Here is a 12,085-nt window from a genome sequence, read left to right as displayed (position 1 = left end):
TTTTGGAAAAGTTACAAAAGGTCAGCTGCCCAATCTCATTCACTCTTTCAATTCTGCCTCACCTTCTGGAGCCAGAATTCTTAGTAGTTTTTGTGTCAAGGACGCATTTGGAAGTCTGATGAAAATCTGTTTCAGAACAAAGTTTATAAATGTATGAATATGTAGTATTACAAATTAAAACAGATATGTTGCAATACAATTACTACAATATTTTAAAGGAGCAAACAAATTCAGAGAAATTCAAAGGGTAAGAACCCCCGATTCTAGGACCTTTTTGAAATATATCCCCAGATATTGACTGATACATTCCATGGAGCCTTTATCTGTTCTCCTACTCTTTATTTCCTACTCCCAGTTAACATCAATGATCAGAAGGATTGGTAGGTGGTTTCAGGAATAAGAGAGAATGTGGCTTATAATTCTCTGACTGTTCAAAAGAAAATCGATGGTATATTAGTGTTTTAGGCTTGGAGTCAGGAAGATGTTTGGATACTGTTTCTTCAGTCTTTTGCTTATCTTTATATCCCTGGACAAATCACTGTTCCTCTTTATGCCTTAATTTCACCATTTGTAAAATGAAGCCAATGATAATACTACTTCACAAAGTGGTTTTAAGGATTACATTAGATACTATGAATAGTGTTTTGCAAATTTTAAAGTGCCATATAAATTCTTCATACCATTACTTCCACAAAATTATGAACTATAATACCTCTTATAGGCCAGATTAAGAAGCTAATTATCATAACATTTTTACAGGGGGAAAATAATGCTCTGAGTTCCAAAGACCAGACTTTTAAATGCATTTTTTAGCACACAGTCCATGTGTAAGTTAAGGCCAACCAGACATAGATTATAGTAATATTCCCTAATGATCAAATTGCCCCCTTCATTATCTCTGCTTGAATCTGTAGGATTACCTAGCTTTCTACTTAAAGGTCAACTTTTATTTTAGTCACAGGGAAAAGTGAAGAGTATACAGGTTGTCACAGAGTTGTTTGACTGTGACATTCATGATTAATCACCAAGACTAGATGAACTATGTTAGAGTCCAGTTTATCCATGGATAGTGTTAGCTTTAGATTCTTGGTGTTTTTGTCAGCTTCTCAAACTTGACAGCAGACAAAGATGTTTCTTTTCTGAGTATTCAAAGATATATCTCTCTTTAAAAATAAATGTAGTGATTACTTTTCTGAATTTGCCACCATACCTTCCCAGCATGTGTTGTTTGTTTGAATCCCTTAGTAGCTGGGCATTTACAGGTATCTCATGCTGTTTTTTTGTTTGTTTGTTTGTTTGTTTGTTTGTTTACTTTGTTTTGTTTTTTTGTATTGTATATTTTCAGCTGGAGAGACTACAGGCTGAGAACACCTCAGAGTGGGGTAAGAGAGAAATACTTGAAACTGAAAAACAAAGCCTAGAAAGAGACAATAGAAGGTTAAAGGCTCAGGTGAAAGAAATGGAAGAGCTTTTGGATAGAAAAAATCCATTAACTGCAACTTCTCAATGTCCTGATTTGAAGACATCACAAAGTGAGCTACTTGAGAAAAAGAAGGTATGGATTGTCATTTGAAGTACATTTTCTTACTTGCATATGTTCTACATCCAATGCCTAGTTATCTTCAAGTTTGACCTAAGTCCCCAAATCTGACTTCTGTCTTTTCTGCCATCGAAGATGAAAGCAAAAAGGTATCATGCTGGGTTTTCGATTCTCTAACATTTGGTTCATGAATGTAAAAACTTAGAAAGAACATCAAAGGTTTTGGATTGAAGTTTTAGATTATGTCAAAGCCTCTTTAGGACTTCAAGAAACCTGTAGTTTCAAATATTTCCTCTTAATAGCAAGAAGTCTTAGAAAACGTATTCGTTCTTGATGGCTTAGTAGGCCTATTGTGTTTCATTCTCTGTACATTTTCCAAGCATTTATTCATACCAAGGGTTTTGTCCCATCAATTCTAATAATTACTCCATAAGCTTTAGTCAGCAGCAATCTTAGTAAATACTTGATAGATGTGGCCTACTATTTGCTTGTCCTTGGATCGTATGTAATCAAGATGAGATTAGATGATTTTAAAAAGAATTAAAAATATCAATTTTAAAACACATTTCAGAGGTACTTCTAAACACATATAGATACAACATGTAATTCAGAATATTCAAGAAAAACATGCATTATCTAATTATTTTTCTTCATAATTCTGAAAATATCTTCACATTTATAGAGGGAAAATACTTTGCTCATAAGTTTTAAAATACTTGTCTTAGTTTATATTGCCACTTCTATTTGTAATGTAATTTTGTGATATAATATATTTTAATGTAATTTATATATGATTAATATATAAATTATATATTTCTTTCACCTTTATTTAGCAACCAACCAACCAACATCAATTGACTAAAAATAATTTATTAAATATCTACTATATGGCAGGCACAAAAAATGTAGGGGGAAAAAAGAAATAAATCTTTACCTTAAAGAGTTTATATTCTTTCAGATCAAATAGCAGGCATACATATAAGTAAATACAAAATATATGCAAAGTAAATATAATGTAACTTTGTGAGAGTGGGGAAAAGAGGCAGGAGAGATAAGGAAAGGTCTCCTATAGGAGATGGCACTTTAGCTGGCTTCAAAGAAGCTAGCAAGCTGAAGAAATAATGATAAGGAGATTTATTTTAAAATATGTTCCTAGGCTTCCCTTAGTTTCTCTCCGCTGAGACTTTTTAGGTCTTGGCACAACTTGCATTATGGCCTTGATTCCCTTCTGCTAGCAACAGGGCTAGAGCCTTGCTAGTCTCAGCATCCTGTCCATGGCAAAACCTTGGGCTTTGGACCTTCTCTCTCCTCTACCCCTTCCCCTTCCTCCTCCCCATGGAGACCCAGTTCTCAGTAGAGTCTCTGCCTGAGAACTGCTTGGGACTCTACTAGTATGTCACTAGCTGCAGAATGTTCTCTTTTTATATCTTTGTCCTATCTACATAATTTCTATACATCTTGACTGTGCCATTGAGCACAATGCAGGTGGGCTTCTAGGCAACATGTTCTACCAATTGGAATGCATCCTTGAGCATTCAGTTATGATGATGTCCTAGAGGATCCCACACCAATGACTCCTCCTTCATCTGATATATACCATGAGATTCTATGGAAAAAAAACCTGTCACTCCAGATTGGAAGTACCAACAGTTTTCCAGGGTTGAAGATGAAGAAACTAGTTTGTCCTCTTCTTCCATAGCCTCCTCAGCTTCCAGTGACCAAATGAATAAGGTCCCAGGGGTGAAGGCCAAAGCTACGCATGTCAATATGAGTTCTCTAGTTATGAAACAGACACAAGAGAGAATCCAATGCTTTGAACAGCAAGCAGGGCTGAAAAATACAGGATATACTCCCCATGAAGGCCTTACCATAGAAGAAGCCAAGCATTATCATGTGTCAGAGGCAATCCATAAATTGACATTGCAAAATGCAGAAATAACAATAGATGATAGATGGTTTCGATCCCATCCACTCCAAGTAGCACACCCCACCCTTCTCCCAGGCAAAAACCCAGAGGCTGGTTTACTCATGGATCTCCTAATTCTTTACTGGGCCTAGACATCAGCAGTATGGACTCTGGAGATGGAGGTAGTGTGGAAGAGGCATGCAGGAAGAGAGAATTTCATGCATGCAAGACAAAGAGTAAAGGACCTCATCTGTCAATCAAGGTGAACATTCCAAATGGAATGTTCCCAGGAAAGTTAGTTGGAGCCTGGCCAGGAGATGAACTGAGAAACTGGCTTGGTTTTCTGACCAAGGGAGACTGGCTTTTTCCTGGCCTAGGCAGAGAGAGACCTTTGTGGCTTCTGATAGTCTGGACTTGAATTACTCAAGCAGGGATTATATGGCTGGTTAAAAGAAGAAAGAAGATTAAACAGTTGTCCTCCATCTCCTTCACAGACTTTTGTGTCACAGATTTTTACAGAACTGACATTTCCTAAAACCCTTCTCTCCCTCACTATAGATTAGGGAAACCCTCATCCTTCTCACCTCATCTTACCTCAGTTCTCCATCCTGTTGTTCCCAATAAATCCCTTTACTTGAGAAAGGAAAAGAGTGTTTCCTCATAAATCTCAGAGTCCACTGGGGGGGTGAGGGGGAGGGAGGGTGAAGCCATAGGCTTCATAAGAAGGGTGGTGAAGGGAGGAGGAGGATAGGAAAAATATTGATCTATTAGACATCAATAGTGATCAATAGGCAATCCCAGAATATCTCTCTCTAATAGTATCTCTCTATCTCTCAGAAGTATCTCTATCTCCATTACAAATAGGCACCCACAGGGTTTCCCTAGCATCTCTCTAGTCAGCCAGAGTATATCCCAGTTATTATAAATAGAAATATTTTCCACAGATTATCTCTTTATTACAATAGAGACAAACCCTCATCTGAAAAATGGAGTCTTTTTGGACTAAGAACCCTTCAGAAATTCGATTCAGGTTTCAGTATCCAGTCCTATAGAGGTACTCAGAAACCATCACGAGTGGAGCTCATTCAGGCTCAGGCTACTTGAATTGCAGAATACACAGCAGTCTTCAAGCCACCTAAGATGGATCTTCCTAAAAGATACCAGCTCCACAGTCCATAATCTCAAACCAAGAGATATGAATGTGTTGACTCCCACAGGATTCTAAAGTTCCCTTTTCATCTGAGCAAAGTTGCTTTTCCTGCTGACCCAAAATTATGTAGATGTATTGTAGATGGACTTTTCCTTCTTCCCATCCACTTTGCTCTTCACATAGGAAAGATGTCATGCATTTACAATTCTGCTGATGAAGATAGTATTCCCCAGGAGGTAGTGATTGTTTCTTTAAATATTTGTATCCAAACTTGACTCTTTCTAATGCTAGAAGACTTATTTTGTAATGATGCAAAATTGATATGAATAACTTCTCACAGTACAGTCAGCTACAACCAACTACTCACCTTTAGAATTAGATTGCAAGGGAAAGGGGAATGATTAAAATCTGGTAGACTTTGTTCTACATATTTATCCAAGATAAATAGATTTGTTTGGTGGATTCTTTTCCTTGATAAGTAATATTCCCATTTTCCAGCTTAGATGCTCTATGCTTCTTAGAGAATGCTGGTCTAGAATCAAAGCAGTGATCCAGGAGCCTTGTGTCTTGGTCCCTAATTAGGAATGCCCATTAGAAATGGAGACTACTACTGTCCTCTGACACTAATTTATGTCAAAGATATTTAAAAGGTATCATTAGTCCTTTGGTTAAAGTTTTGAAGCAAAAGGAGATCTGATCTACCCCGCCCCCTGCCAAAGTGGACTTTTCTTTTAGGAACCCTCATACATTGTGGTTTGTGACTGAATGGTGAAATCTTTGTTGCTTCTCATAGAAGAGTAAGTGGTCATTGTTCACTTTAGCAATAAGATCATACAGACTAGTAACTGATTTTGTTAAATTCTTAAGGGAGATTCTGTGCAATGTTTTGTGCTGTTAGAGGAAGAGCTGACATCACTTCTTTTTAAAAACTTGAACTGCAGTAAGCTCAGTATAGTTCTCCAGTGATCTGTGGTAAATCATTTTGTGTCTTTTACCCCCACACTGCCCATTATACTTAGTATTGGCCTGAATCCTTTCTTGTTAAAAAAGTATGAGCTGGTAAGAGGAAATAAAAGCTTTTCTACTTGAGAACTTAAAAAAAGTTTGTATTTTTTTTCACATCACATTTTCCTATTTAAAAAGTCATAAAGATTTAAAGACACAATACCACTACCAATTTTATTCATTTTCTTTGATAACAATAGCTTTTTGAATTTTCTGTATTCAAAGTTTAAATATTTAGTAATGGAAAAACTTATATTCTGAGAATATACTAAATTATAAACCTTTAATAGCCAAAATTAAAAATTCTATATTTTTATGTTAAAATATTTTCTTCTTTTATGCTGTTGTCTTTTCCCCTGTGCCTTCCACACTTGAGCAATCAGTGCAAGATCACCTTATGACCTTTGTATTGTTTCTCCTAATTTAGTTAATCTTTCAATTCAAACATTCTTCACTGATTACAACTTTCATTAAATAGCAGGGTATTCAAAACACTTCTATAATTGCTATTTATTAAAACTTCTCACTTGCTCATAAAGTTATTTTGTTTTAACATGCAAATCATTTCTGTATTTGATGGATTTATGTTGTTCGGAATTTATCTGACAGCATCATAAGTGACATTGATCTTCCTATTAAGTATTAAATTAGTAGCAGACATATATCTTCAAATTATTTGAATACCTTCCCAGTACACCAAAAAAATGACATATGACAATGGGGTTATAATTGGAAACCCAAAGGATGGTTATTTATTTGGTATTTGGGGATGTGAACGGATAGATTTTATTGGATCAGGGTCAGTAGTTTGACTGTGTGTTGAAAGGCTAACAGACACTATGACCAGGCTCTGGTCTGAGATCACACACAGACCACTCAGTATAATGGGAAAACAGGTTTAGTTAAAGATAATAGCTTAGAAGGGCATGGGATAACTCTAAAGCTATTTTTTAAAATAAAAGTCCCAAGGTTCTAATGTCTCTTCACAGAGATTCTTCAGAGTGGTTGCTCTACACTAATCCTCTCCTCACTTCCTAAAAATCCCCAGTCCCAGCTCTTGATAAGCTAAAACTAAAACCTCCCTTAGATGGTATTAAGGTTCTGGTCTGTATAAGCCTGATAGGGCCCAGGGAAGATCGTGAATCCAAAAAGGACCTAGACCTGCTTTCACAATCACTATAGAGAGTTGGTCAGGATCACCAGGTTCTACTCCGATGAAATACATCACACAAGACAGCAAGCAGGACAGGAACAAGGATAGGATCAGCCACTAAGGAAATGCAGCCACCACCTCCAGATATCTCCAGAGAGAGACCACAAGACCCAACTGTCTCTCAGTAACAGCTTAACCCTTCCTGCAGAATTCCTGAATCTTTACTCTGTTGTCCCATGCCTCTGCCCTCTACAAAGCCTACCAAGCTTGTCTCTTCCTTATAACAATATGCCTGCCATTTTCCAGATCATAGACAACATCCAGAATACTTTTGTTCCTGTTGGGTCAATAGAATTCTGACCTGTACTTCTCTGTCTCGATGTTTGAATCTAAAAGATGTTACAAGGGAATCACTTTAAAAGACTGATATATATTAATTTAAGGTCGCCAAGGAATCAGCTATGTAATTCCTAAATGAAAAACTCAAGTCAGCCGTCAGCCTTTTTTGGAGTTTAATTACAATAGGAGCAAGAAAGGAATTAGAGATATATATAGAGAGAGAAAGGGGAGAGAAGGGAATAGGGCTTAAATACCCCTTCTGTTTAGGCTGGGCCAAAAGGCCCAAGCCCTTAGATAGCTGGGGCAAAGAAAAGAGATCAGTCCCTTTCACTCACGTGTCCAAAATGGAGAAACAGTCTCAGAGGCCCCCACCTTCAGCTTCCTTCAGAGCAAGCTTCCTCAGAGCCCAGGAACCACCGACCAAAAACTCAACCCTCACTCTCTCCAGACCCTCCTATCTTTAAGGACACCATCCAAGTTGCCTCCCCTCAGTCCTCACATCTACCAATCACTCTTCATCAATTTCCCTGTCAATGGAGGCTCTCGCTTAACCCAGGACCGCCCAGAGGTTTCTGGCTTTTGCACATGTCTGTTGAAGGTCATATTTTCAAATGATTAAATCTATACTCCTTTGCTACAGCCCTTTCTAAATCCTGTTAACTTGAGTATGGTAGAGATTGGAATAATTAAAATTTGATCTAGGCTGCAGCCCTTACTCAATCCTATTAGGACTGAATAGGGTGGAGATTTATTCCAAGTATCTCCATTGTATCAATTCTAAAATCAATCAAGACTCAAAGAAATTCCTGTTCTATGCTTAAGCATAGATCAAAGTCCTTTCCATTGTTCAGCAAAGGGTCTCTGTCCTAAAGTAATCTTAAGAAGGGAAGAGAAAGAACCTCCCATGCCAATGGGGTTCCCATTCCAATAGACTATCAGTAAGAAATTTTCCAAGTATGAAATATCCCAATGGTGAAATTTTCAACAATTATAAGTCTAAGGAAATTTGAGGTTTACAAAGATCTGTATCAGAATGACCTAGATAATTTTGAGGATTCTAAATTACTTGGAGTACCAACAGGACATTCTTAATTTCTTAGAAAGACTTTAGCAATCTCTTCCCAAATCCACATTAGAGGTCCATAACCTCAAAGAATTATTCTATACTGATTTAGTATGTGGAAAAGGAACTAAAACAAGTTCTGAACTTTCTGCCACTGTGTTGGAATAAGCAACAGTGGGAATATTAGAGAGAGAAGAAATTGACAAGACTGACAGTTGGTGGGGAAAGGGGCAACTGGGAGGGGCAGTTGGTCTTGTGACTTGTTCTTGCTTCTTGGCCTTGGAAGTAGGAGGAGCTTTTCTTCTGGATTAAAGGGCCTCTATTTTCTTCAGCCTGAAGAGACAAGTCGAACATCTCTGAAGGTCAGAACTTTTCTTGTGGCATGCTTTCTATTGCTAAGATTTTGAAATTAAGAAACTAGCACAGATATAGCATAGACAGGAGTAAGGGAAACCATCCACCAGCCTGTGAGGCCTGGTCTCAGCCCCAGAGCTGAGAAAGACTCAAACCTTATCTAGGGAAATCCCTCTTGCCTCTTCTCTGATACCTCTCCAATCCAAACTGGTTGTTAACGTTTATCTTATTTGAATTTTGCAGTCAGATAAGAGGGCTATCTTTTCAGGAGGCATAGAGGGAGCTGAACCTCAGGACAGCCATTAATTACAAATAGTCCTTATCAGACCCCTGCTAGGTGACCAAAGTCTGGGGAAAGGCTTGTACCTCAGGAGGGTCTGTGTTTACCTGCTCTGGGGCATCTTCAGCATCAATCCATAGAGAAGACATCCCTGAAGGCTAACACAAGTGGCCCATTTCTCAGATGCTCCATTTTGTTCAAAAATAGCCTCTTATCAGGGGGCATCTCTCTCTTTTTGCCTCATCAGCATCCATATTTCCTCTTTCCCTTCAACTCCTCCATTCCTTGCTACAAACCTTCTGTATCCCCCATTCTTCATATCCACCCATCTTTCCCTATAAATATTACAGGTAGTCAGTCATTTACTTAGAAGTCATCTGCCCTGAAGTCTTCATCCTTCACCTATAAATACTTTTTAAACTAGTCATTCTCAGTATCTTCTGAATCTTCATATTCTCTATAGTTTAAAGTCTGGTCAGTAGCATACTAAACTGTATCCATTCTGGGATACTGAGCATGTTAATAAAGCCTGTGGAAGAGGCATGAAGAAAGAAGATTTGCAGGACAAACCAGGCTTGCAGACTAAGATTAAGGACCTGCTCTGTCAATCAAGACAAAGATTCCAAACGGAATGTTCCCAGGAGAGGCTGTTGGAGCTGGCCAGGGGGAGGAACTGATTCTCTCTCTCTTGGGGGAGACCAAGGGAGAAATCTCTTCTCTGGGGTTCTTGACCAAAAGAGACTGGCTTTTCCTGACTTAGGCAGAGAGAGAGACCTTTGTGGTTTTTGACAAAGTTTGGACTTGAATTACTCAAGCAGAGATTACATGACTGAAGAAGGAAGAAGATTTAACAGTTGTCCTCCATCTCTCTGGTTGTTTCTGAGTCATAACTGTGACTAGACTGGCATTTCCCCAAACCCTCATAACTCTTCCTGGTAGATTAGGGACAAACCTCATCCCTCTCACCTCAATTCCCATCCTGTCCTGTCTTTCCCAACAAATCTCCTTACCTGAGAAAGAGAACAAGAGCATCTTCTCTAAATCTCACAGATCTCCTTTGAGTTACATAGAAAAGGTGGCTGACCAATGGGGGGAGGGACAAAGGGGCAGGAAGGCCTAGGTGCAAAATTGGGAGGTGAAGGGTGGCATTGAGGGAGGAAGAGGGTAGGAAATATCTTGATTAGCCATTAGTGATCAATAGGCAAAACCAGAATACTCCAGAGTAATCCCTCTAGCAGCATCTCTATATCTCTCCATCTCTCAGAAGTACTTCTATCTCCATTTCAAATAGGTTTCCTCAGGTTCCCCTAACATCTCTATAGTCCCAGTGAAGCCAGAATATCCATTTACCACTACCAGAAATATAGTTTCCACAGATTATCCTTTTCTATTACAAGCCTTACATTTTTTTTCTGTTTTATATCAGAACAAGAAATAGTTCTCTTTTTCTATCAAAAACTCATGTTTCCAATGCAACTATTATACCAAATGGTTATAATTACTTCTAATTATAGTTTCTCAATCTATATAAATTTCCTATGGAAATTTGCACATCTATGTATGTTACTATTATTAACAACAACAACAACCCTTGTCTTCCATTTTAGAATCAATACTGTATTTTGGTTCCAAGGTAGAAGAATGGTGAGGGTTAGACAATGAAAATTAAATGACTTTCCCAGGGTCATGTAACTAAGAAGTGTCTGAGGTTAGATGTGGATCCAGATTTGGCTTTAGGCCTAGTTCTCAATCTACTGATTCATGTAGCTGTTGCCAACACATACATTATTAATGAAAATTGAAAATAATTTTATATTCTTGAAAATTTTTGGTGCAAAATGCTTTCAGAAAAATGAAAGCATTGGAAATGAGTATGCCAATATGAAACATGAAATGAAGAAAATTAATTTTCTTCCAGGTTTTTCAAGCAAATTCCTGTCTCCTTTCTCCTTTCTCTGTGCAAAGCAAACAAAATGCACTTGTAATTCAAAGATAAAAGTTAAGATTATTTTTCTGAATCTTTTTTCAGACATGTTGCTTATACATGTAATTTTATACTATCATGAAGCATATGTTTTAAGAAAACTAGATCTGACTTTTTAATGAACCAATTATATTTTGAAAATTAGTAAGCAGATTTGTTCTTCATTCACTAAGACTTCAGTGACTGTTCTCAAAAGGTTAATTCTATTTCTGTTTGTGCTGCTATTTCTTCTAGTAGGGATGGCATTGTTCCATAGCTTCAGCTAAATTGATGAATCAACTGAGATCAGATGATGGATTTTGTGTGGTACTATTGATTGCTCCTCATGGAATGAAGTTTGAATTTTAAAATAATAATGGTATTTGAAAACTATCCTTCAAAAGATCTCACTGGTTAATTTAAAAAAAGAGATGGCAAAATGAAAGAGAGAGAGAGAGAGAGAGAGAGAGAGAGAGAGAAAGAGAGAGAGAGAGAGAGTCAGTCACCATAACTAGGGGCTTAACTGTATGCCAAGTGGTATTTTCCTCTTACACTATACGTTCTTTAAAAGCAGAGAATTTTATATTTTAGCTGTATACTATCCAAGATATGCTTCTTGTTAGGCACCTTATAAATGGGTTATTAAGAAAAATGGAATAAAAATATTTCTTGCTTGAGAGTATTTGGCTATATTCAAATTAGTATTCTTTTTCTTATGTTTACCTGTAATTATTTTGTGTATGTATGGCTTTTTCTTCCTCCAAGAAGATAAGTTTGTTTGAAAATAGATCCCATGGCATATATTTCTATATCCCCCTAAAGATCAGTGCTATGTTCTTCAGTCAATAAATACTTGCTGAGCAGAATTGAATTGTACTACTATGGTGTTACACAGATCAAACATTACCTAATTCTTCTCTCACCTGCATGCTGGGTTAGCAATTCCTTTTCTAGAATTAGATCTGACAAGCAGGAGGATAAGAGTGAATGCCAAACAATATCTATATAGACAGAACTGTGTTGAAGACCTATACCTTGGGCTATATTTATACACAAAGAAAAATTTGTATGACAGAAAACAACAGGATAAAACTGAATTCAGTCATATTATTATTTTTTTCTTCTTGTTTTCTTGATAATTTTTGCTTTTGAATCACTTTAATTTCCTCAAATATTCCTTCTTCCTTCTTGTCTACCTAAAGACTAATTTCACATGAAAGAAAAATTTAAAAAATTCAGCAAGTTAGTTAGTCAAGTTTGATAGTAAATGTACTATTCCACAATCATAGTCCATAATCATCAACTCTAACGAGGCAGTCTCTTCTTTGGGGT

At 37.2% G+C, this 12,085-nt stretch overlaps 1 protein-coding gene and 1 pseudogene across 3 annotated transcripts in view; both read left to right on the top strand.

Annotated features, from left to right (window-relative positions):
* CCDC102B (coiled-coil domain containing 102B) overlaps nt 1-12,085 on the top strand; it is a 772,664-nt gene that overhangs the window by 254,978 nt on the left and 505,601 nt on the right. For all 3 annotated transcript variants that reach the window (XM_056823603.1, XM_007487776.2, XM_007487774.2), the window contains one exon: nt 1,346-1,555. In XM_056823603.1, coding sequence (XP_056679581.1) covers nt 1,346-1,555 — 210 coding nt within the window. The remainder of the gene's footprint in view (nt 1-1,345; nt 1,556-12,085) is intronic.
* LOC103103072 (putative monooxygenase p33MONOX) lies at nt 1,676-4,923 on the top strand (annotated as a pseudogene).

This window comes from Monodelphis domestica, chromosome 3 (genome assembly GCF_027887165.1).
Source record: "Monodelphis domestica isolate mMonDom1 chromosome 3, mMonDom1.pri, whole genome shotgun sequence".
Classification (NCBI taxonomy): domain Eukaryota; kingdom Metazoa; phylum Chordata; class Mammalia; order Didelphimorphia; family Didelphidae; genus Monodelphis; species Monodelphis domestica.
The sequence above is the reverse complement of the archived record's forward strand: the minus strand, read 5'-3'. Positions and strand labels throughout refer to the sequence as shown.